The sequence below is a fragment of the Ranitomeya imitator genome, chromosome 3 (genome assembly GCF_032444005.1).
Source record: "Ranitomeya imitator isolate aRanImi1 chromosome 3, aRanImi1.pri, whole genome shotgun sequence".
In the NCBI taxonomy this organism is placed as follows: Eukaryota; Metazoa; Chordata; class Amphibia; order Anura; family Dendrobatidae; genus Ranitomeya; species Ranitomeya imitator.
Genome location: NC_091284.1, coordinates 797,572,029 through 797,599,591, shown reverse-complemented (window position 1 = coordinate 797,599,591; position 27,563 = coordinate 797,572,029). Strand labels below are relative to the sequence as shown.

The following is a 27,563-nucleotide window of genomic DNA, read 5'->3' as shown; positions in this document are numbered from 1 at the left end:
ATCTGTCATATGAAAAATGGTGCCAGGCCGACTTCAGTCATTAAAATGGGGTTTAGGAGGTCATATTAACAGGGAAATAGCACTGTGACTGCAGTAGGTGTAGACTCACTGCGCCACTGGATGGGTTACTCTGGAGTGGTGTGACTAAGGAGCTACCTGAGCCTCTGGTGGTGAGGATAGGTTTGAGCTGTTAGGGTAGCCACCAGGTGCCACTCCAGGATAGTGCCCAAACCTGCACCAGCTGTCCGAAGGGTCAGAAACATAAATGCAAAGCACAAAGGGAGTAAACAGAGATGTGGTCAGGAAGTCTGAGGTTGGGGAGAGCAGCACACGTTACAAAGCCGAGGTCAGACAAAACAGGTACACAAACAGTATCAGTAACAAGAGAGTCAAAACTATAATGCAGCTAGACAGGATACAAGTGAATACACTGCAACTGGGAACCTAAGTTTAAGCAAGGAATGGAGGGATTACTTGCCTAAAATATCCCCCGCTGGCAGGGAACACGCTTGTAGGACACAGCAGAGATAAATTCCTGTAGGGTCTGACCGCGCCTCCCTGGTGAAGACAGCAGGAAGTTGCAGCAGAGCTTGGGAGTATTGCAAGAGGCAACTCAGCAAAGCGGCCTGACACGGGGAGGAGCAGAGCGGCAAACACAGTAAGTAGAGCGGCGCCCGCTAACTGTGCGAGTCACCGACGGGACAAGTGCAGCATGGTGTGATTTTTCTTCCAGCAAGAATAACAGAGCCTTCTAATGGACTATAGCACATCAGGGATCCTCCAAACGGCAAGTCTACAACCTGTGTATCTCCCACGGTAACAGATCTGAGCTCTGAATCCTGTCCTGCTCCTGTGCACATGATCATTGCAAAAATTTAAGACAGAATGGAAACATTCTGTCCAAATTTGTTGGCCAATCATGATAGGTAGGGCGACTTATTTGCCACCACTGGCCTAAAGAAGATGGCATCTTTTTTCTATATTTATTTATTTCTGCGCCTCACCCACCATAGATAACACTGCATTTTGCATCTCAGGAAAGCGAATGTCACAGCTCATTTTTATTTAATTTGGCAGAACAAGATAAAATGATGTTCCGATGACATAAGCTAAACAGACCTGACCTGTTTTATTACATCTTTACGTGTATTTTATTTATGCCTTAAAAGCAACATGATGTATATTTTACCAGGATGATAACACTGGGGGGTCGTCTGTAATCTCTGGGTGATTTCATGCAGTTTCTTTTCCCTTTGCAGGAAACATGGTTATGGAAATTCTCTTCATAGACTTTACTGTTTAAATTCACTATTTTTTTTTGTTGCATTTCCAAAATCTGTCATTTAAAATTAAAGGAAAAAAAAATAAAAAATGAAAAAATAAATAAATAAACCCGCTGTCAGCGGCAGCGTTAGCGAGAGCGGCCGGCCTGACCTTGGCGGCTGCTTGTGTAGTCAGTTCAGTTGTGCAGATTAATAATATCAGCGCAGGAGGAGGCCGCGCTGGAGGATCCAACCGTTTGTGTGCTGATTAATCCTGAGGCGATGTTCAATTACTTACTGTCAGGCGCAAGGAATCAGACGCTGCATATCGGAATAATGTGTAAGGAGGGCCTGCCATCGGAAGACGTGTGCGATTCTCTCCCCCCTGGGCTGTAAGCGGTAAAAAGGCATGTCTGTCCTTGTGGTTACATTTACTAATGAACAGATTAGGAATTAAAAGTACTGAATTATTGCTAAAATATGCCCCAAAACAAGGGTAAAAGTGAAAAAAAAAAAAAAAAAAAATATATATATTATTAATCAAATTAAAATATTCATGGTAGGGTATACTACTGTACTAGAAAGTTTTGCATTCTTTAGTCCCTCTGTTTTAAAGGGAATCGGTCAGCGATGTAATCTGACAGCAGCATGAGGTAGGGACAGTGACCCTGAATCCAGCAATGTGTCACTCAGTTGACTGGGTGCAGCCATTTTGCTAGAATCGCAGTCTTCTCTGCTGCAGATTTAGTAGAGCTCAGTGGCGTATACTCTCGTCCACATCACAGCTTTCCGAGAGCTTCTAGTCAGTGTTGCAGGTGTGGCTGGACTAGGAGGCAGGAGTACAGTTGTCCTGTAGTGATAATCTCCTGTTGATAAAACACTGATTGTATTGAAACAGCAAAACACAGCCCAGTAAGTGATACATCCCTAGAATCAGGGTCTCTGGTCTCGGATTACATAGCAAAAACCTGGTGATAGATTCCCTTTAAGGATAACATGTAAGAGATGGTTCAAGGCAGGAGAAATATAAAGAAGATGAAGCCCTCACCCTCACGTGGTATTATCCACACTACAGCTAGTATATGATGCGATGGGTCAGTACTTCACTCATGTAATAGAATGTGTTAGGGCTCGGTGACAAGAGCGTATACATCGGATGAGTGGTGACAGATGCTTTATGGGATAGCACTCGTACCAATGTTGTTCTACGGGGCAGTGCTGATCAGTGGTTTTTTCTCATACCGATTCGGTATGGGTCACTTCACGTCAATTGGGAAAAAGCTTGAACAAGATCCAGTCCACTTCCATATCGATTCCACCATGGATCACGTCCACCGGAGGATTGGGCACAGCTGCCTATCAAGCCTAGTGGGTTGAGAGCTGGCTCTCCGAGTGCAGCCCGATTTCCACGGACTGATAGAATGGAGAAATGGTGCTCACCATCATCTTCTCACCTGTGCTATGATTCTTTCATCTCACCCTATGCCGACACCCAGATCAGAGTTTGAGCGGTGTGTCATTAACATAATTGATCCAATTCTCTGGCATGAGAGAATCTGCGCTTGTGTAATTGTAGCCTTAGAGGTACAGTCTGAATGTATCTAATTCTATCAGATTCCTATATTCAGAATAAGGCCGGGGTTACAAGGGCATATATTATCTCCTCCGAGAGATTCAGATCAATTATGTAAATGACACTTGGATCAAGCTCTGATCAGTGCCCGCTTTAGTGTGATCCGATTCTTTCGGATGAGAGAATTGCAGCACCGGTGTGAAGATGGAGAAGAAGAATTCTCCATCTTCTCCATTGTGTGAGTCGGTGGAAATCGGAAGCACTCGGATGTTTTCCACACGCTCATAAACTTGAATGGCTGTGCGAGATCAGATTTACGGAGCAAATTGCAGCAACTTTTTCTAATGCCGATTCAGGATGAAAAAAAAAATGCTGATCATCACTGTGCCATGGTATAACAGTGCTCCGAGCGCTGGGCCATAAAACATGGGATAGCATTCATCCGATGTGTGAGCGGTGTTAGGGGGCTCCAGTGCCCTACTGATAAGCACCAAAGGTTGTGAAGATTGAATATGGAGCGATTCCAAACATGGCAGAGTCCTGATGGTGGACACTAATACGGAGGCGCGGAATATAAAACTAGAGCCTACATACATATGGTGGAACAATAGTACTGACATTAGTGGCCTAATAATAAGCACCAAATATTGTGAACAACGCGCATATCGCAGTTCCAGATGATTATGCCACAGTCCTGATGGCGGACACTGACAAAAAGGCACACACAGCACAAACAAGCGCTAGACCCCAGCTCCAAAATCAAGGGCAATGGAAACTGTGCACCATTTGTAAAGTGTAACCGAAAATTACGGTAGTAAGCCACAGCCCTGATGGTGGACTCTGGAATATGGAATCACTTTACATCTGGTGGAGGTCCGACCTTTGGGACCATCGACCCTCTGATAGTAGGTGATCAGTGAGCTGCTTGGCACGGAAAAACAGAATGAAGACCAGCCACCGCTGCTATATAGAAAAACATATGCAGCGCTTACAAGCTCTTTTCTATTGCACTTGTAAGTACTGTTTTCAAGTTGGGCAGGATCACTGGAGTGCGCCTAATCCCGCCCAGCTTCAGTATAGTTCTTACAATCTAGACCGCAGTGGTGGTCGGTCTCCTAGGCAACAAGCTGTAAACAAAAAATGTTTAAAGCAAATTTTGGATGCACGTGGCCACGTCTTCATTCCTGATAGCATATGATGGAGTCCGGCCTGTATACAGAGGCGGGTCCACATCTATTGTGCCAGATAGGAATAACCCTTTAATATTAATCTGAGAAATCTAGAGTAAAAGAAAGAGGTAAAGCCATATACTAGACTTCTGCTCTCATAATCTCATCTGCGACAAATCTTTGCTTTAGCCATCATTTTCTTTCCTTCACTTTTCCATCGCAGATTCGCTTTATTCCGACTGCATAATAAAAGTCCTGTAACCGGTAAAGCTCCGAGGGGTTAAGATCGCCAGCGAGATCTCCCCAAATGGAGTGCGGAGGATAAGAGGCAGAGATTCACTCGATACATTAACGGAGGAGCGAGAAGGGCATCGCTGAGTCACACGCGATTTGCATACATTTACTAGGTAATTACACGGTAATTCATGGAGTAAGAGCCTTGTGGTGTCAAATATTGAAAGAAGGAATATGAAAAAAAAAAAAAAACACAACGTCAGATCTACGATGTTTTTATGCAGATTTTAAGAAAGAAACAATGGTAAAATGTAACGCTTAATAATAATAACAAAATAATAATAATAATAACAAAAAATATTAATAAACAAAGTAATAAACAAAATAAAAAAAAAAAAAATACACAAAATAATAATAATAAAAAATAATATTAATAACCAAAATAATAATAATAATAATAATACAATAATAACCAAAATAATAATAATAAAACAAAATAATAAACAACAAAATTATAATAACAAAATAATAATAATAATAATAATAATAATAACAATATAATAATAATAAAATAATAATAAACAAAATAATAATAATAATAATAATAATAAAAAAATAATAATAATAATAATAATAATAATAATAATAATAATAATAATGATAATAATAATAATTTAAAGCTGCAATGGCTGGATGAACAAGTGATAGAGACGACTGGGCCAGACATGGATGTATACATGTGTGTAAAGTCCATATTCATATTTATTCACTGATGAGGCAGCACAGGATGTTATCACCTAATTTACAAGACTGAATTGAGGAATAAATGTCCATTACTTGCCATTGAGGCTCTAACATTACTAAAATTGAAAAATATATATTTAAAAAAAATATCGCATCGGCACGTTTTTTCATAAATTTATAGCCATCTAGACCTCGAATGGTTCTCAAAATCCCAACCATAATCATAAACCAATGGAGCACATATTTGCCAACTCTTCCGAGCCTCCTGGAGGAATTGGCAAATTTCCTAAATGCCACAGAAGACCCCATGAAAGCAGCACTCGTGGGTATTTTCTGTGCAAGGTGTCGGGGTGTGACGCCATCAGAATCAGCCCCGGTGGTCAGATTCACGGGACGGGGGCATCGAATGACTTTAAATAAAACATTCAGAGGAGGGAATGGAGAGTCTTATCCAAAGAGGAGTGTGTATATAATTTAAAAAGATCTGTGTTTTGTGACATTTTGCGTCATCTGGATAAGAATTTTGGAAATTTGGCAACGTGGGGGAAGTATTGGTTTTCCCAGAAAGTGACCAGCTGAGTATTGAGTCTCCCAGGCAATGCTCCATTGGAGAAGAGTATGCGGAGTAGTTCTCTTACAATAAGAGGACTAGTTTCCATCATTTTGAGAGAGGTAATTTGCATACTTTTCTCCCATGGAGCATTGACTGTAAGACAAAAAAATAAAAATAAAAACGGCACTTTTTTTCTGAGTGCTTTTTACATGTGATTTTTTTTCTCAGTCTTTTCAATGGTCGAAAAACGCTACCAAAATGCTAAAAGAACTAACGCACTGCAGATATGAAAAAAAAGCACAACATATCAGAAATCCCATACAATTCGCTGGTACTGAAAAAAGCCATGTGGCTCAAACAAGTCCTAATGTAACATGTGAACAAGACCCAACGGGGGCGTAACATTACACGCGCCCTGGCGCCATCATCAGCGCAGGAGGGGAGTATGAGTTATTTTTTATTTCACAAAGGAGACTACTTAATTGATAAAAGAGTTGACAACACTTTTAAGGAGAACCAGCACTTCCCCCCCAGGTTGCCTCAGCCAGCCAAACTCTGGTCTACCCTGATGAGAGGCAAAAACCCCGAAACAGGAGCAGTTCCTGGCTTTGGCATTCATCCCTGGTCGTATTGCGAGGCTCCTTATGGTGACAGGCATTGACGTACAGGGTAGTTACGTCTGATAGCTCTCTCAAGAACAAAAAAGCCCCCTAGGTTTGGCAGTGATCCAAGTTGGATACGGCAGAACTATGACGGACAAGGACAGTAGAATGTGGTGGTCTGCGCATGGAGCTCGGTGTGTAGGAAACTGCCCACAAAGCTTCTAAGTATGGACCTTCTATTAAACCATCCAAAGCTGCAGAGAAAACCTCATTATGCCTGCTCTCCCCCTGAAAACAAGTGCTCGAAGGTAAAATGACACTCGCCCACTTCAAATTTAATTAATAGAAATTCTGAGAGTAATTAAAGAGGTATACAGCAAGCCACCGCCGAAAAACAGGCTCTCAATGATATCATCCAGCAGCATTACTAATGGTAATAAATGGACTATGGCAGAGCAAGGAATGAGACGTCCTGCGCCTTTACAGGTAGTGTGTCATTTAATTGGCGTTATTACTCCGTGCAGCCAGGACTCATTATTCCTCACTGCATAATGGAGCTAACGACAATTAATGACGATTCTTGTCGATTTCATCCCGGAGATTACTTTTTTAGAAACGTAACTAAACCCTCAGTAAGTCCATCATCCAGGAGGAACATTCGCACCGTACAGTAATCTGATGTCGGAGAAGCAAAATGTCCTCCTGGATTTTCGGGGTTTAATTATCACATTATCACAGGACATAACATGCTGCAGAATGCCTTACCAGTAAATCTGTCAATGAGCTCGATCTAACGGCAGGGATCTACTCTTGAAGGATCGGATTTAGGATTTAAGATCGTATGCGTTTTTTTGCGGCAAAAAATGAATTGGAGTCAATGGAAACGCATGCATTTTTAAGCACATGCGTTTGGTTGCGTTAAAAACGCATGCGTTTTTATAGAAAAAAAACAGAAAACACACTGATATGCTACCCCCCACCATAAAGGTGATAAAGGGATCCTAACCCTGAAGGGATCCTAACCCTAACCCTACCCCTAACCCTAGGGATCCTAACCCTAACCCTAGGGATCCTAACCCTAACCCTAGGGATCCTAACCCTAGGGATCATAACCCTAACGGTTAGGGTTAGGATCCCTTTAGGGTTAGGGGTAGGGTTAGGATCCCTAGGGTTAGGGTTAGGATCCCTAGGGTTAGGGGTAGGGTTAGGATCCCTTTAGGGTTAGGATCCCTACCCCTAACCCTAGCTTTTTCTGTTTATAGTGGGATTTTTACTTGATTTTGATGATTGGCAGCTGTCACACACTTCTCATCATGCGTTTAAAAAACGCATGAAAAAACGCATGCAAACGCGTCAAAACGCCGCGTTTTTTTTCACCACATCCAAAAACGCATGCGTCTAAAAACGCAGCGTTTGCACGCGTTTACATGGGTTTTTCCACCATGCATTTTTTTTAATACGCATGCATTTTAAAACGCAAGTGTGAAACCAGACTTAGCTAATTAAGTGCTCTGTCACGCCTAGAGCACTCAATGCTTCATTTGAATGAGACTAAAAATGCTAATTGCCTGGGAATGCAATAACAGATGGACGATATAAAGGTGTCAATGGATGTAAATTTCAAAGAACTGTATGCCCATATATGCTGTTTGAGGGGATTGATCTTACTAATAGATTCCCTTAAAAGGGAATCTGTTGTTACCTTAGAAACCACGATTTATCTGCAGATACAGGAGTAAAGTGCAGGTAAATAGCGTTACAATGCTGCCCGGCTACCTTACTGATGGTGAGGCAACTGGGAGAAAATTAACTTATTTCCTCCTGTGAGTCGCCGCAGTCATGGGGGTGGTGCCAGGAGAGCGGTTATACTCACGCTGCAGCTGTAAGCACGCCCTGGCTCTATGCTTGATAGCTCGCGACGCATCGCAAACTATCAATGTGCCGGGTCGTGCTTACACCCACTGCTCAATATTGAGAGTGGTGCGGAACTGCTCCCTGCTCCACCCCCATGACTGAAAGCTTGGGGCTCCAGGGAGAAAATAAACTAATTTTCTCCCTGTAGCCGCACTTTCAGTAATGCGGCCAGGCAGCATTGTAACATTATTTATCTGCAGATTAACCCTATATCAGCAGGTAAATAGCATTTTCCAGAGTGACAGGTTTCCTTTAAGTCTCTTAACATTTGACTTGAGGTTTCTGGTAAAATTGGCGTCAAAATACAATACTGGGACTGTTGTGGGACAGACCCCACTCAGTTCCAGTACAATAGGTTCCGTCAGGTTTAGACGGCGTTCCCATTTGCTGGGATTAAAATAGCAGCCCATGCAGATAGAAGCAGCGGCAGAGCCTCTGGAAGGAAGTTTAGTCTGGCATCTGTCACTTATGATCCTCACATTTTTTCAAAACTAAATATTACATATAAAGTAGTCTATTAAATTGGAGAAGCTGCTTAAATATGGGGGGAATTTATTATGACCGTCATTTTATATGCCTGCCTTATTAAAATGCTTAAAAGCCTCTTAATAAATTAGGAGCATCTTGGGCAGTCCGTGCATCAGAAAATCAAATGTAAATCTAAAATGTATGCTCCTTCTACGACAAGTTACCAGGATGGTGCTGTGTGAGTCATGGAAGCCTTCACTACATCTGTGCATGACATTTCTATGAATCAAATAGTCAATGATGTTCACTTGCTTTACAACACACAATCCATGAGTTTAATAATAAGTAGCCATTTACAGATTTCTTTGGCCCATCATGGAGATTGTTCCAGTATTCTGAAATAAGAGAGAAAAAAAAAAGAGGACGGACACCACTAAAAAAACAAACAAACCCAAAACATGATATTGTTATGATAGTGAAGCAACTCACTCAGGAAAATAAACCACACTAAAAACTGCAATTGACCCAGCCGGTTCCTGTACAGACTAGACAACAAGATCCCCACAGTCCCTAGTGGTTCCTGCGTGAGCCGAGATAGCCCTAACCACAGACTAGACGATGGCAACTTGGACCTATGCCATCTGAGAGGCCGTCAGGTGCTTCACGTTCCTCCTAAAGAACCGGAAGGCAGAGCAGAGTGTAAATTATATAGAGAAGGGAAAGTGTGCTGAAAAAGAAAAAGATCCCAGAGTGAGCAAAACAAACCACAAAATACAAAATAAAGGATTAAGTATGTACTGCTGCGTACTTCCTAACAAGAAACAGAAGATAGGTGCAGGGTAAAGAACATAAACAGCAGACAGACAAACCCTAGCTGGTCTTTTACTGACTGGCTTATTTGGATATCCAAATAACACTATCACTAGCAGGGGGAAAGTATATAAAGCTGCACCCAAAAGGTGATAGGGCAGACAAATGAGTAAATTAAAACACCTGTTACCCTAAAAAGACTGAAGCAATGATAACAGAAACTTAACACCCAGAGAAAAGGTGTATCTGCTGTGGCTCGGCGGATAGAGAAGCCGACCACAAAGCACAGGCTCAAGGGTTCAAACCCAGATGCATGTAGGGTAACAGGTGTTTTAATTTACTAATTTATCCGCCCTATCACCTTTTGGGTGCAGCTTTATATACTTTCCCCCTGCTGGTGATAGTCTTATTTGGATATCCAAATAAGCCAGTCAGTAAAAGACCAGCTAGAGTTTGTCTGCTGTTTATGTTATACAGGGGTGCAGCAAACAATGTGGCTAAGCAACAATGTACATATTAAAGAAGAAATATAATCACATTAATTGAAGCCTGGAAGCTAGCCTCCTGCTAATATGTGCTATGGTACCAACTTGCAGTAAAATTAATATAGAAAATATACACTAAGTGAGAATGGCGATTAACAATAGCAAATTATAGAAAACAGATATTTGATGGGATTATTTGTTCACTGACTGGCGGTATTATTTATTCACTAAATAGAGGGATTATTTATTCACTAAATGGCAGGATTATTTATTCACTAAATGGCAGGATTATTTATTCACTGAATGGCGGTATTATTTATTCACTGAATGGCGTAATTATTTGCTCATTGAATGGCTGCTGGCTGAAATCTAAAATTGGCCTTAGAATTACTAAAATGTATTATTCAGCATGGCATACTTGTCAAAATTTGTCATGCTATATCACATCAGAAGTGTGAATTTCTTGTGTTGGTGTCATTTCCATCTATGTTCCTTTTGCTGCATGCAACGATCGGATTTGCTTTGGCAGCAGCTGCCTGACACTGATCTCTATCGTAAAGCCATACGGAAGCACTTTTCTTCCCATCTCTCCCATCAGATATCGATCGCAAACATCTTACGGATTAGTGAGCATAGACCGTAGTGAAACTTTACGGGTCTTACAATTTTACTAAAATTCTGGAACATTTTCTCATTCTGATAAGATTCCTAGAAATGAGATGGAAACTAATAAAAACTTTGTAAAATAATCTTTAAAACAGCCTTCTGTCCAAAATATATTTGTCTTTTTTTGGCTATTAATCAATGATAATGGCTTGTCTTCACAAGACACAAGCCATGAGCTTGGGAAAAAAAAACGCACTTTAAAATTTCCGGAGAAAATGTATTACGGTACATTTCTTTAACAAAATTACATTTTTTATTCATGTATAAAGTCAAAAGAGACGGCGTGGATCCCATATACTCTTGTCATTATTACACATACGTGTCCAAACACTTGCGGTGACCTCATTACTGGGATTGGGGACTGGTTCTTCTCTATATTGAGGCTCTATCTGATGTATAGGTCTCACCCGTTAATGAGTAATCACACAGTGCTGTCTCTTGTTGATGGGATTTTACCTTATACCAAAATCCCATTTTCAAGTGGGGAAAAATATGAGATCACATTAACTGCTTCCAATCTCATCAGAACAGAAAATCCTTCAATGTGCAAAAAGGAGATAAAAAAACAAAAAAAAAGTGTCCTAAATCGAAGGCTGACCCGCCACTAAAAATAACCGTGTCCTTATTAATGGCACCGGAAATCCAAGAAATGAAAACATCTTTTAAAAAATGTACAAACACACTGAGTTTTCACATGACACTTAATAAAAAAAACAACAAAAAATACCCACATCATAAATGTTTCAAAAACTCTTCCTATTCATTTCTATTGTAAAACACATAAATAATAAATAATAATATAATAATAATAAATAAATAATAATAATAAATAAATAATAATAATAAATAAATAATAATAATAATAATAAAAAAAAAAAAAAAAGAATAGAATCCACACCAAACTAGGCAATCAAAAGGTTGCAAAAATGGCTTCAGGAAAAAATAAACCCTTTCAAAACACGTCACACAGAATTCTTTTTTAGCTTTTTGGTGGGGATTCTATACAAAATCCTTCTTCAAAAATTTCTGAAAAACTCCACTTTGCTATGCATGAGTTTTCCTTTCCCCCCCTGAATTGGTTTTGAAAAACACCTGGTGGAAAAAAAAAAAAGTTAATGTCACTTCTTTAAAAGGGAATCTGCAGAAAAAAATGCTTTTACAATTCTGCCCAGCTGCCTTGCTGAAGGTGCGGTTACTGGGAGAAAATTCACTTGTTTTCTCTAGGGTTCCGCTGGCTTTCAGTTATGGGGGCGGTGCAGGTAGCGATTACAGTCATCGGTCACGCCTGTAAACACATATAGGATCTGATATTTTGGGCGCCTACGGACGTGAATAGGCGAGACTCATCCAACGTATGTGATTTTTGCGGTAATTTTAGATTTGTTCCATTAAATAAAACAAAACCACATCTGAGTAGCCCAACTGAATAACAACTAAACACTGGTGTTCGTTTCTTCATGGACAGCACTCAGACTGAAGATACGGTCATGTGAACTGGGGCTTTGGCTGCTACTGACCCTCACTTCCATCATTAGCCATTCTCCAGCCTATCAATGCCCTGTGTTACTGTGTTATTTGGAACAACTGGTATTTAGTCAACATGCGGTATTATTTGTTCAGAGGATGATGGTATTACTTGCTGATTGAATGACAGAATTAATTACTCACCCGAATGGCGGTATTGATTGCTCACCGAATGGCAGTATTGATTGCTCACTGAATGGTAGTATTGATTGCTCACTAAATGGCGATATTGCTTGCTCATCAAATTGCTGTACTGATTGTTCCTCGAATGCCAGTATTGATCACTCACTGAGTGGTGGTCTTGATTGCTCAATGAATGGCAGTATAGATTGCTCACCGAATGGCGGCATTGATTGCTCACCGAATGGTGGTCTTGAATGCTCACTGAATGGTGGTATAAATTGCTCACTGAATGGCGGTATTGATTGTTGACTGAATTGTGGCATTGCTTGCTCACCGAATTGCTGTATTGATTGTTTCTCGAATGGCGGTATTGATTGCTCACCGAATAGTGGTATTGATTGCTCACCGAATGGCGGCACTGATTGCTCACTGAATGGTGGTCTTGATTGCTCACCGAATAGCAGTATTCATTGCTCACTGAATGGCAGTAATGATTGCTCACCGAATGGCGGCATTGATTGATCACTGAATGATGGTCTCGATTGCTCACTGAATGATGGTATTGATTGTTGACTGAATTGCGGTATTGATTGCTCACCGAATAGTGGTATTGATTGCTCATCGAATGGCGGTGGCATTGAATGCTTATTGAATGTGACAGTACCATATTTACTCACTGAATAAAGACATTATTTGTTCACTGAATAACAATTATTTATTCAATTAATAGCAGTATTACTTAATAATTATTGAGTGATGGCATTATTTAATTATATTTGGCTGCATTATTCAGCCACTTTATGACATTATGATTTTCTCACTATGGCGGCTGGCATAACACTACTGTCCCTAGAATTAGCAGGTTATGTTAGCCAGTGTGGCATACTTGCCATAGTGTTGCATGTTATGTGACGTCTCAAGTGAGATGCATCCGTCACATGATCACTAAAACAGGGATACCTGTTCCTTATGACACCACAGTTGGAGCTAGGAGGAGTTTGAATGGAGAAGGCTTCACGCATGGACCCATATGCTGCATTCAATATATTGGGTCAATAGAAATATCCCGATGCTGTATTTGGCAGCTTCAATTAGCTCCATAAACACTAAATGGAGCACCATGGAGTATGCACAACTTCCACGCCATACAGACTTCTGTTGTGAATTCTGTGGCAGAGCTCCCTCCTGTGGTCACAGGTGGTACTTCGGCTGATTCTCTCTGTGAGCTTCTGTTGGTGGAGGGAAGTGGTACTGCGGCTTCTGAGTTTCCTCCCTCAGGTGATCTGGTGAGGTCGTTAGGTGCTTCTCTACTTAACTCCACCTAAAGCTTTGATCCTGGCTTCCTGTCAATGTTCCAGTGTTGGACTTGCTTTTCCCTGGATCATTCCTGTGGCCTGCTGCTCTGCATAGCTAAGTTCTTCTTTGCTATTTGTTTGCTATTTTTTCTGTCCAGCTTGTCTAATTTGTTGCTGGAAGCTCTGGGACGCAAAGGGTGTACCTCCGTGCCGTTAGTTCGGTACGGAGGGTCTTTTTGCCCCCTTTGCGTGGTTTTCTTTAGGGTTTTGTGTAGACCGCAAAGTTACCTTTTCTATCCTCTATCTGTTAAGAAAGTCGGGCCTCACTTTACTGAATCTATTTCATCTCTACGTTTGTCTTTTCATCTTAACTCACAGTCATTATATGTGGGGGGCTGCCTTTTCCTTTGGGGTATTTCTCTGAGGCAAGGTAGGCTTATTTTCTATCTTCAGGCTAGTTAGTTTCTCAGGCTGTGCCGAGTTGCATAGGCAGAGTTAGGCGCAATCCACGGCTGCCTCTAGTGTTGTTTGGAGAGGATTAGGGATTGCGGTCTGCAGAGTTCCCACGTCTCAGAGCTCGTTCTATGATTTTGGGTTATTGTCAGATCACTGTATGTGCTCTGACCGCTATGTCCATTGTAGTACTGAATTGCCTTTCATAACAGACTTCGTTGTGGTCATGTTCAAGCACTCGGTAGGGTCCCAGCGGTGAGGACCCAGAGGTGAGGTCCCAGAGGTGAGGTCAGAGCGGTAAGGACCCAGCGGTGAGGACCCAGCAGTGAGGTCCCAACAGTGAGGTCCCAGCAGTGAGAACCCAGCAGTGAGAACCCAGCAGTGAGGTCCCAGCAGTAAGAACCCAGCAGTGAGGGCCCAGCGGTGAGGACCCAGCGGTGAGGTCCCAGCAGTGAGGTCCCAGCGATGAGGACCCAGCAGTGAGGACCCAGCAGTGAGGACCCAGCAGTGAGGACCCAGCAGTGAGGACCCAGCAGTGAGGTCCCAACAGTGAGGTCCCAACAGTGAGGACCCAGCAGTGAGGACCCAGCAGTGAGGACCCAGCAGTGAGGACCCAGCGGTGAGGACCCAGCGGTGAGGTCCCAGCAGTGAGGTCCCAACAGTGAGGTTCCAGCAGTGAGAACCCAGCGGTGAGGGCCCAGCGGTGAGGACCCAGCGGTGAGGACCCAGCAGTGAGGACCCAGCAGTGAGGACCCAGCAGTGAGGTCCCAACAGTGAGGTCCCAACAGTGAGGACCCAGCAGTGAGGACCCAGCGGTGAGGACCCAGCGGTGAGGACCCAGCGGTGAGGTCCCAGCGGTGAGGTCCCAGCGGTGAGGTCCCAGCAGTGAGGTCCCAACAGTGAGGTCCCAGCAGTGAGAACCCAGCAGTGAGGGCCCAGCGGTGAGGACCCAGCAGTGAGGTCCCAGCGATGAGGACCCAGCAGTGAGTACCCAGCAGTGAGGACCCAGCAGTGAGGACACAGCAGTGAGGTCCCAACAGTGAGGTCCCAACAGTGAGGACCCAGCAGTGAGGACCCAGCAGTGAGGACCCAGCAGTGAGGACCCAGCAGTGAAGACCCAGCAGTGAGGTCCCAGCAGTGAGGACCCAGCACTGAGGACCCAGCACTGAGGACCCAGCAGTGAGGTCCCAGCAGTGAGGACCCAGCAGTGAGGACCCAGCAGCGAGGACCCAGAGGCGAGGACCCAGCGGTGAGGTCCCAGCGGTGAGGACCCAGCAGTGAGGACCACTTACTCCTGCTACGCTGAGTGTGCACGGACTGAGACTATGCTATGGAGCAGAAAGCAATTTCCTCACCACTCCAAGAGATAACAGTGATCTTCTCTATAAGATCCTCAGCTTATAGTGCTTTGTATTACATACCACTAAGTGAATAATAATACGACAATTTCCAGGCACAAGTCCAATGAGTAAATAGTTGCTGTTGCTTGCTGAATATTCATAGTGTCCAAAACCCTTTGGAAGCGTTCCTGTGTAAGAATCAATCTCCAAGCATTGGGCATTTTACCAGTGACATGAACTCGAGAGAGAAAATAATGTAAAATCACACACAGCAATTAGCTCTTTAATGTGCACTATACCATGCAGTTCACTTAGTCCGACATCAACAAGACCAAATTATCAGATGTTTATATATATTGTAAATATTGTGGTAGTTCAGCTCACTCAGCGGTACATGGAGGTAGAAAACAGCAACACTGTCTCTGTAAATCTTGTTAGTTTATTAGACAGATGGCATAAACCAAATATGAAGGGAAAAAAATAAATGCAGCACTTTGGGGCCAAACAAGAAAACAAAATGCTGCAACACAGTCCATAAAATTGTGGGGAGTGGGCCACTCTGGAGCACCACAGGTTCAGTCTTTCCTCTTCAGGACAACAAACCACTGAAGATCCTGTCTCCAGCCCTGCTGAACCAAGACTGACACTGGAGTCCAGCTATTTAAACCCCAGGCCACATCCTGGGGTGGACATTAGGTGGACATCCTCCAACCCGCTCTATGGATATCCACATAAAAGTCAGCCCATTATACAAATTAGTTAATTCCTCACTACACTTAGTGTGCTGGAGGAAAAACTCTGGGTTTTATATCACTGACGTCATCAAGACCCTCCAGCACTTTACCACTATATATATATATATATATATATACAGTTATATGAAAAAGTTTGGGCACCCCTATTAATCTTAAGCTTAATGTTTTATAAAAATTGTTTTCTTTGCCACGGCTATTTCAGTTTCATATATCTAATAACTGTTGGACACAGTAATGTTTCTGCCTTGAAATAAGGTTTATTGTACTAACAGAAAATGTGCAATCTGCATTCAAACAAAATTTGACAGGTGCATAAGTATGGGCACCCGTATCATTTTCTTGTTTTAAATACTCCTACCTACTTTTTACTGACTTACTAAAGCACTTTTTTTGGTTCTCTAACCTCATTGAGCTTTGAACTTCATAGCCAGGTGTATGCAATCATGAGAAAAGCTACTTAAAGTGGCCACTTGCAAGTTGTTCTCCTGTTTGAATCTCCTCTGAAGAGTGGCATCATGGGCTCCTGAAAACAACTGTCTAATGTTCTGAAAACAAAGATTATTCAACATAGTTGTTCAGGGGAAGGATACAAAAAGCTGTCTCAGAGATTTAACCTCTCAATTTCCACTGTGAGGAACATAGTAAGGAAATGGAAGAACACAGGTACAGTTCTTGTTAAGGCTAGAAGTAGCAGGCCAAGAAAAACATCAGAAAGGCAGAGAAGAAGAATGGTGAGATCAGTCAAGGACAATCCTCAGACCACCTCCAGAGAGCTGCAGCATCAACTTGTTGCAGATGTTGTCACTGTGCATCGGTCAACTATACAACGCACTTTGCACAAGGAGAAGCTGTATGGGAGAGTGATGCGAAAGAAGCTGTTTCTGCAAGCACGCCACAAACAGAGTCGGCTGAGGTATGCAAAAGCACATTTGGAGAAGCCAATTTCCTTTTGGAAGAAGGTCCTATGGACTGATGAAACCAAGATTGAGTTGTTTGGTCATACAAAAGGCGTTATGCATGGCGGCCAAAATAAACAGCATTCCAAGAAAAACACTTGCTACCCACAGTAAAATTTGGTGGAGGTTCCATCATGCTTTGGGGCTGTGTGGCCAATGCTGGCACCGGGAATCTTGTTAAAGTTGAGGGACGCATGGATTCCTCTCAGTATCAGCAGATTCTTGACAATAATGTTCATGAATCAGTGACAAAGTTGAAGTTACGCAGGGGATGGATCTTTCAGCAAGACAATGATCCAAAAAACCGCTCAAAATCTACTCAGGCATTCATGCAGAGGAACAATTACACTGTTCTGGAATGGCCATCCCAGTCCCCAGACCTGAATATCATTGAACATCTGTGGGATCATTTGAAGAAGGCTGTCCATGCTCAGCGACCATCAAACTTAACTGAACTGGAATTGTTTTGTAAAGAGGAATGGTCAAAAATGCCTTCATCCAGGATCCGGGAACTCATTAAAAGCTACAGGAAGCGACTAGAGGCTGTTATTTTTGCAAAAGGAGGATCTACTAAATATTAATGTTAATTTTTATGGTGGGGTGCCCATACTTATGCACCTGTCAAATTTTGTTTGAATGCAGATTGCACATTTTCTGTTAGTACAATAAACCTCATTTCAAGGCAGAAACATTACTGTGTCCAACAGTTGTTAAATATATAAAACTGAAATAACTGTTGCAAAAAAAAAACAATTTTTATAAAACATTAAGCTTAAGATTAATAGAGGTGCCCAAACTTTTTCATATAACTGTATATATGTATATATATATATATATATATATATATATATATATATATATATTAGATCGTATTCTAGACTATGCATGTCCCCGTAGTATATGGACAATGATGATTCCAGAATTCGCGGCAGACTGTGCCCGTCGCTGATTGGTCGAGGCAACCTTTATGGCATCATCGTCGCCATGCGGTGCCCATCGCTGATTGATCAGAGACGCGGGATTTCCAGGACAGACAGACTGACGGAAAAACCCTTAGACAATTATATATATACAGTAGATATATATATACTAGATTGTGGCCCGATTCTAACGCATTGGGTATTCTAGAATATGTATGTATGTATGTATGTATGTATATAGCAGCCACACAGTATATAGCATAGGCCACGCAGTATATAACACAGCCCAAACAGTATATAACACAGCCCACGCAGTATATAACATTTCCCACGTAGTATATAACACAGGGTCCACAGCATATAACACAGCCCACGTAGTATATAACATAGCCCAAACAGTATATAACACAGCCCACACAGTATATAACACTGCCCACAAAGTATATAACATTGCCCACATAGTATATAACACTGCCCACGTAGTATATAGCAGCCATGTAGTATATAACGCATGCCACGCAGTATATAACACAGCCCACGTAGTATATATCACAGCCCACGTAGTATATATCACAGCCCACGTACTATCTAACAATGGCCACGTAGTATATAGCACGCAGAATAGAACACAGCCCACGTAGTATATAGCAGTGTGGGCACCATATCCCTGTTAACAAAAATAATTAAAATAAAAAATAGTTATATACTCACTCTCCGGCGTCCAGCGAAGCTGTGTCCATGCGCGCGCGGCTGCTGCCAGCTTCCGTTCGCAGGATGCATTGTGAAATTACCCAGATGACGTAGCGGTCTCACGAGACCACTAAGTCTTCTGGGTAATTTCGCAATGCATCTCTGGGAACAGAAGCTGGCGGCAGCTGCGCGCGCCTCGGCGAACGACGGAAGGTGAGAATAGCAGGTTTTTTGTTTTTTATTATTTTTAACATTAGATCTTTTTACTATTGATGCTGCACAGGCAGCATCAATAGTAAAAAGTTGGTCACACAGGGTTAATAGCGGCGAACGGAATGTGTTACCCGCGGCATAACGCGGTCAGTTAAAGCTGTCATTAACCCTGTGTGAGCGCTGACTGGAGTATGGAGCTGGAGCTGGAGCCGGGCACTGACTGGATGGGAGTAGGGAGGGACTAATTCTCGGCAGGACTGTGCCCGTCGCTGATCGGTCGCGGCAGCCAGGACAGGCAGCTGACGAGACCAATCAGCGACACGGGATTTCCGGGAAGGAAGTTGCAGACAGAAAGACGGAAGTACCCCTTAGACAATTATATATATATAGATGTATATATCTACAGTACAGATCAAAAGTTTGGACACACCTATTATGGTGGAAAATAAGTATTTGTTTGGACACACCTTCTCATTTAAAGATTTTTCTGTATTTTCATGACTATGAAAATTGTACATTCACACTGAAGGCATCAAAACTATGAATTAACACATGTGGAATTATATTCTTAACAAAAAAATGTGAAACATCTGAAATTATGTCTTATATTCTAGGTTCTTCAAAGTAGCCACCTTTTGCTTTGATGACTGCTTTGCACACTCTTGGCATTCTCTTGATGAGTGGGATTTCTTGCCTTATAAATGGTGTTGGGACCATCAGTTGTGTTGTGTAGAAGTCTGGTGGATACACAGCTGATAGTCCTACTGAATAGACTGTTAGAATTTGTATTATGGCAAGAAAAAAGCAGCTAAGTAAAGAAAAACGAGTGGCCATCATTACTTTAAGACATGAAGGTCAGTCATTTTGAAAAATCGGGAAAACTTTGAAAGTGTCCCCAAGTGCATTTGCAAAAACCATCAAGCGCTACAAAGAAACTGGCTCACATGAGGAAAGGAAGACCAAGAGTCACCTCTACTTCTGAGGATAAGTTTATCTGAGTCACCAGCCTCAGAAATCGCAGGTTAACAGCAGCTCAGATTAAAGACCAGGTCAATGCCATACAGAGTTCTAGCAGCAGACACATCTCTACAACAACTGTTAAGAGGAGACTTTGTGCAGCAGGCCTTCATGGTAAAATAGCTGCTAGGAAACCACTGCTAAGGACAGGCAACAAGCAGAAGAGACTTGGTTGGGCTAAAGAAGAGACTTGTTTGGGCTAAAGAACACAAGGAATGGACATTAGACCAGTGGAAATCTGTGCTTTGGTCTGATGAGTCCAAATTTGGGATCTTTGGTTCCAACCACCGTGTCTTTGTGCGACGCAGAAAATTTGAGCGGATGGACTCTACATGCCTGGTTCCCACCGTGAAGCATGGAGGAGGAGGTGTGATGGTGTGGGGGTGCTTTGCTGGTGACACTGTTGGGGATTTATTCAGAATTGAAGGCATACTGAACCAGCATGGCTACCACAGCATCTTGCAGCGGCATGCTATTCCATCCGATATGCTTTTAGTTGGACCATCATTTATTTTTCAACAGGACAATGAGCCCAAACACACTTCCAGGTTGTGTAAGGGCTATTTGACCAAGAAGGAGAGTGATGGGGGGCTACGCCAGATGACCTGGCCTCCACAGTCACCAGACCTGAACCCAATCGAGATGGTTTTGGGTGAGCTGGACCGCAGAGTGAAGGCAAAGTATATAATTCTACATGTGTTAATTCATAGTTTTGATGCCTTCAGTGTGAATGTACAATTTTCATAGTCATGAAAATATAGAAAAATCTTTAAATGAGAAGGTGTGTCCAAACAAATACTTATTTTCCACCATAATATGCAAATAAAATGATAAAAAAAACAGACAATGTGATTTTCTGGATTTTTTTTTCTCAGTTTGTCTCCCATAGTTGAGGTCTACCTATGATGTAAATTACAGACGCGTCTCATCTTTTTAAGTGGTGGAACTTGCACTATTGCTGACTGACTAAATACTTTTTTGCCCCACTGTATCTGGTCCAGAGATGTAGATCTGTGTGTCATCAGCATAGAGATGATACTGAAAACCATGAGATTCTATGAGCTGTCCCAGGCCAAAGGTGTAAATGGAGAAGAGCAGGGGCCCCAGGACTGAACCTTGTAGGACTCCGACAGATAGAGGGCGAGGTGAGGAGGTGGTGTGTGAGTGGGAGACGCTGAATGTCCGGTCTGTTAGGTATGATGAGATCCAGGATAGGGCCAAGTCTAAGAAATATATACACTCACACAACTTACATCTGCTGAGATCTCATCTCCCGAGATGTTTGTGCCAAGATCTCCATTGGCGCATGTGCCGCCTCCTGGGGGCCATTTTCCTGGAGTTCACTGCACAGGAAACCATGAAACTGCAGGGGTCTCTGGTCTTTCACAAAATGTCTGCAGAGCCCCCCACAGCACTGGAGACACCATCAGCACCACCAGCCGCATCGCGCATGGGAACACCCCCTCATCCCAGCCTGCGGTCTGCAGCATCACCCCATTCCTGCCTCCTCCAGCAGCGACCCTGCTTCACCATAGCCACCACCCCCGGCAAGCAATATGATGCATTGATTATAAAAAGCACCACCTTTTTATTAAAAAAACTATTTTTTTTCCTATTTTTCTCAAAATTTGGGGTGCGTCTTATGCTGGGGTCACACTTGCGAGTGCAATACGAGAAACATGCATGAGTCTTGGGACCGGAGAATTCAGCTGCATAGAAATAGATGCCGCCACACACTCCGGTCCCGAGTGCCGGTGGCAGCGCCGGGCATTCATGCAAGAGACTCGTGCGAGTTTCTCACATTGCACAAGCAAGTGTGACCCCGGCCTTATAATTTGGAGTGTCTTATAATCCGAAAAATACAGTATATTACATGCTGGTGTTAAAAAAAGCCATTATTATTATTATTATTATTATTATCCATTCACTGCAATGGCAACATGGTTTGACACTTTTCGATTTTCGAACCTACCAGGGTCTTTATCCAAAAGCTGCTGAAGAAAAGTTGTGGAGTAGTGAAGATTGCGTGATCTACACTTTGGAGCGCTCAGCGAACATTATTTATTGGTACCTCTGAGGGCGACCCTGATCAATAAGCATCTCCTACTCTTGGGACTGTGTGCACTCCGATCTCTTCTAATTTCAGCAAACTGTGCATACTGTAAGTCTATGTGCTTACATAAGCATCCCATAATTTTTAATGCTTTCCGCAATTTTTGTGCACATGCTGCATTTTTTTCACAGTAAAAAACACGGCATGTTCATTAATTTTGCGGATTTTTCACGTAAAATCCATCTTGTTCAATACAAGATGTTCTGTCAGGTCACTGAGGGATCAAATTACAGCAACGCTAGTGAATTCTACAGAGAGCTGAAGGGGGAGGTAAAGCACAATGAGAAACAGAAGAACATACATAAACAGGTCCACAGTTTTCTAGGAAGTGTTTTCATCTCATCTCAGAGATGTATTCACAGCAACACTGCTCACTGGGGCAGAATTGTGGCTCGGTAGTTCACAATGTGCTGGGGTCCTCTGTTCAAGGACAACATCTGCAAAGAGTTTATATGTGTGGACTTCCTCCAGGTTTTCCAGTTTTCTCCCACACCCCAAAGACATAAAGATAGGGAATATAAATTGTGAGCTCCGATGGAGACAGTGATGATGAGGAATTAATGGGGCTATATAAAGCAAGTAAAAAATATAAATAGTACTATTGAATAATGTCCTCCATGCAGCTGCTGCTTCAGAACATGACCTACATAGACAGGGGAGCAGGAATACCTCATATATGTGTATATTGTACATAGGAGATTGCAGCAGCTAGTCTCCACCCTCTAGCTCAGAGACAACTGAAAATGAGAGACAAAGTCTGCAAAAGGGAAAACTGGTGAAAAATGCAGCATATGATGGCCAGACAGTGTTATTCCTCATGTACACACATCATAATTAATTTTGTAGTGTCACCTGAAATGTCAGGTACAGTTAAAAATAAAACATACTGTCATAATTCTGCTTTAGTGCAGAAAAAATTCCCTAATTGGTTCTTTAACTTAAGGGAGGCGGATGGACGTGAAACTAAAGCGGAGTTCTTAATTGCTTTCCACTGCAAAGTCTTCTGCGTCTCCTTCTCTGAGATTCTGTGTGATACTGAAGTTATGTGCTGAAACGATCCAGACCGCCCTGATTATCGAGCACAGGATTTGAGGGATCTCATTGTACTTTGAAGAGAAAGAACCTCCTGTTTTGAATTGGAGCAAAATGACACTTTGTGGAACACTAATGCACTGCAAAGGTGACTTATTTCTTATGATACTAAATAAGTGTTAATTAAAAATTCAGGGATTCCATATTACTAAAAAAATGGAGCTCAACAGTTTGCTTATTTCCAAAACAGAAATTTGGGGGGTTATTTTTTAATGTTAGTAGTACACATCTATAACGATGAGAATATCTCATAGTGCCAGCAGTTTTGCAATTTACTCCTTATTCAAATTTTCGGATGTTGCCTTGGAGACCGACCACCATTGCTAGTCAGCAGAACATGTGCAGTGCTGACAAGCTCTTTTCCATTCGGCCGGTATTGCTGGAGTGCGCTCTAATTTCCTAATTCTGGCCAGCTTCAGTGCAGTGCTTACAATCTACACAACAGCTGTGGTCTGTCTCCATGGCAACGAGCTGTAAACAATAGAAAAAAAAGTATTATTGATAATGATAATAAGCAGTAAATTGCAAAAGGGCTTGTTTTTACAAACACTCTCCGAGAATATACCTCTATAAAGTCTGGAATAACCCTTTAAATCCCACTAGATATCTACGTGGTCTCCTTGGAGAAATAACACAGGTCACATCTTATTTTTTTTCTATGACATCACAGCCCTTTAAATACAGGAAATACCTGTGACATCACCAATAACATCACTGGATCACCCTAGTAATCGCCAATTGTAATAAGCCTGGGGTGTTAGTGACAGAGAACTAGCTCTCGGCCCGGCCGTCAGCGATGCATGCAGGAGAGGGTAGCGCCATTAGATGAAGCATTTACATTTTAACAACAAGGGTTACATTTTTAAAAAAGTTTTCTTATTACTGAACAGCCTTTCATCCATACATATTAGCTTTTCCACCCTCTCTTACGTTATCTGCTCGGTGTAGTATCCCCCGTGACTGTACCTGGTTGAGCTTCTTCCACAGATTGAGGACGGGCGATAGTTCATTAGACCACAAATCTCTGTCGAACTTCGATCCGGCTGTAACTGATCGGCTCAGGATCCTCAACTGTGATATCACCTACGGGAGGGGAGACAGGAGAACATATTGTTTTAGGGGCCCTGCTAGAATTCTCAGCAATCTGGCAATATTCGTCTGTTACATATAACTTAGGTCGGGGCTACATAACGACACCTGTTACGCGATAAACATTCTCTAGGTGTAGAAGCCAAAAAATCCAATGGTTGGACTTCTTGCGACTTGCCTGTACCCTCCTCAGGGTCAAGATGAGACCCCATTTCCTTATATTGCACGGCAACACCTAGAGACGTTTCGTGATGGCCAAAGTCACCATGTAGCCCCGCTCTTATTGAAGGTCAAATTTGCAGTGGATCCCACAAGCAATCCCCCTAAAAAAAATTACATATCATAAAAAAAGCTCACTTTTTATTTTTCTCGGAACAAATAATGTGGATTTCAAGAGTATTCAAAGCATATTTCGAACATTTTTAGGAAGATTTTGGATCAGAAAATCCTCCTCTAAACCCCCCGTGTAAATCTAACCTATGATCTCAAGTATTTCCTTAAAGATTCTCCTTGCGAAGAAGAGTTCACATAAGGCGAAGGTTTTATTTTTCGGTAGGTTGTTGGGATTTTACCAAATTTAATCCATTTGTTGAAGAAAAAATCAAACCGAGTCGGATTTCCTAACCTATCGCTCTAGGAGATTGGCCTCCATGTTTCTGATAGAGCGCCCCAAAAACCCTCTATAGAAATAAAATTTGAGCGCCTTCTGCAGGATAGATTTTTTTTTTCTTAATTTCTTCCACTTATTTATTAACAATTTACAATTGCGTAATAGACACCTATATCATGTAGACATATGTACTAGCACAAAGGCGGGTAATTCAACAAAAGAAAGAAGAAGAAGTACAAGGCAAAAATCAGAGAAAAAAAAATGTATCTTTATCAATAAATTTCTAATAAAACGCCCAGACTACAGGCAAATGGGGTTGTGAAACACCTGGATAAAAATATACACCCAGCAATTTCAGTGTCTACTATAAGCTGGGAGTATGTAAAACATAATTATGAGGGTAATAAAGGAGTCTAAGGGTTAACATTTCTCATTGTGGAGCGTGACAAGCCAGGCTTGGCATGTCAGAGTGAAAAGACTTAATAGCCATGCATGTTCCTCTGAGAAATTAAATATGCAAATTGTTTCTTCAGAGGAAGAGGGCTAGAACTCTAGCGCCACGTATTGGAAGCAGCATGTCACGATGACATTGGGGTTATGGGCGCTAATCATGTCCCTAGATCTAGGTGTGCCCTAGTCTAACCCTGTCACCCTGATTACTCCTGAAGGTGGAGATGCAGGGTTCATGTGCCTTGCTATGCTTCTATATCAACCTTGATCTGTTCCCTCCCCTTCAGGGTAGTGGAAAGCTGAAGTGTATAGGAATACACTAAGCAGACAAACAAGGGAAGACGGACAGGGATAAATGAAAATACAACCATACAAAAACACACATCAAACAACAGAGTGCAACACAGGGGAGTTAAAGGATGAAGAGACCAAATAGGAGAAGATGAGGATGTGTACACAACAAAACTAAGCAACAATCTCCTAAACAATCTCCAAACACCAACTGCAACTACAAACTACACCTTCAACTCCAAACCAGGCAGTCTAACATTGGCAATTCCTAAGTGTCAGTGGCAAGTATATATAGCAGAGAGGAGTGGCCAACACAGAACAGCTGAGACAATCCAAGTAAGACAGCTCCAGGAGCTTCAACTGAACAGATTAAACCTTGCACTTCTAGCAAGGAAAAAAAACAGCACTGTGTAACACGATGGTGAAGTACTTCTAACAAGTGCATGAGTACGTGGAATTCGGCACTATGGTCTTCTAGCCCCTCTCTGTCATGGTATCTCTGTGACAAAGCGATCCGAAAAGTCAATATCGACCTTCAGGCCTAGCAATATGACTTAGGATAAAAGCCAAACTAGAATCTCAATTTGAAGATAAGGTGTTTCGGGCTGTTGCCCCTCATCAGTGCAAAGTAAGAGATCTGACTTGGCTAGGTGAGAGGCTCTGGACTGAGGTCTGAGGGGTAACGTTTCTCCTTGTGGAGAGTAACAAGCCAAGCGTGGCATGCCAGATAAAGTAACGCCAATGAATATAAAACACTAATAAAACTGCACAAACATATGTGGGGTCCCAAAATAAATCTTCTAGAAAGGCTGATAACAATAGCAAAAAACTAAAAATCCCCCTTGAAGCAGGCATTTAAATCAAATGCGGTCATTATGACGTAAAGGAAAACAGCAGGAAACCAGGGATGTGCATTTAATTTGAAACCTTCATCCAGGGGTTTCCAGGCGTGGAGGTTAAAGGGCACTTACACCCCCAGGAAGGCACTGACGGAGGTGTAATGCATGAGACTGTGTATTATACTGGTTTCGTACCTTCATTCACTTTACTTTGGGTATATTTATGTGCTCTTCTTTGTTATTTATTGGGGGTCTCAGACTTTATTATTTCATGCGTGTGGGCCCACTGTGGGGGGCGGAAGGCGTTTGGGATGTTACGAGGGTGCAGACATATGGGTATTACTGAAAGGGAACCTGTCACCCCGAAAATCCCGGGTGAGGTAATCCCACCGGCATCAGGGGCTTATCTGCAGCATTCTGTAATGCTGTAGATAAGCCCCCGATGTAACCTGAAAAGGGAGAAAAAGACGTTATATTATACTCACCCAGGGGCGGTCCCGCTGCGGTCAGGTCAGATGGGCGTCTCTGGTCCGCTGCGGCGCCTCCTGTCTTCTTTCCATGACGTCCTCTTCTGATCTTCAGCCACGGCTCCGGCGCAGGCGTACTTTGCTCTGCCCTCTTGAGGGCAGAGGATAGTACTGCAGTGCGCAGGCGCCGGAAAGGTCAGAGGCCCGGCGCCTGCGCACTGCAGTACTTTGTCTGCCCTCAACAGGGCAGAGCAAAGTACGCCTGCGCCGGAGCCGTGGCTGAAGATCAGAAGAGGACGTCTTGTAATGAAGATGGGAGGCGCCGCAGCGGACCGGAGACGCCCATCCGACCTGACCAGCAGCGGGACCGCCCCTGGGTGAGTATAATAAAACGTCTTTTTCTCCCTTTTCAGGTTACATCGGAGGCTTATCTACAGCATTACAGAATGCTGTAGATAAGCCCCTGATGCCGGTGGGCTTACCTCACCCGGGATTTTCGGGGTGACAGGTTCCCTTGAAACTCATGTCCTCTTTTTAATTGTTTGGCTCTATACGTGATGAATAAAGCGGATTCCTTTTGTACTTCATGTAGTGCCTTCCTTTTCATACACTTTTATCTTGTTCGGCGTGTGCCACTTTTTGCATTGACATTTCAGCTATTCATGGTTAGCTTGCTATCCCCCACGCTGCCTTTTGCCTACTCTTCGCTGCCTTCTCTATCAAAAATAGATAAAAAATTTGGACAGCTCCTTAAAGAGAATGAGTCAGCAGGTTTTTTGCTCTGCAATCTGAGAGTAGCGTGAGGTATGGGCTGAGACACTTGATTTCAGAGATGTGTCACTTATT

The 27,563-nt window shown here is 42.6% G+C and overlaps 1 protein-coding gene across 1 annotated transcript in view; it reads right to left on the bottom strand.

Annotated features, from left to right (window-relative positions):
- DYNC2H1 (dynein cytoplasmic 2 heavy chain 1) overlaps positions 1-27,563 on the bottom strand; it is a 552,714-nt gene that overhangs the window by 97,487 nt on the left and 427,664 nt on the right. Inside the window, exon 83 of the mRNA XM_069759211.1 lies at positions 23,938-24,054. Within this exon, the coding sequence (XP_069615312.1) occupies positions 23,938-24,054 (117 nt within the window). The remainder of the gene's footprint in view (positions 1-23,937; positions 24,055-27,563) is intronic.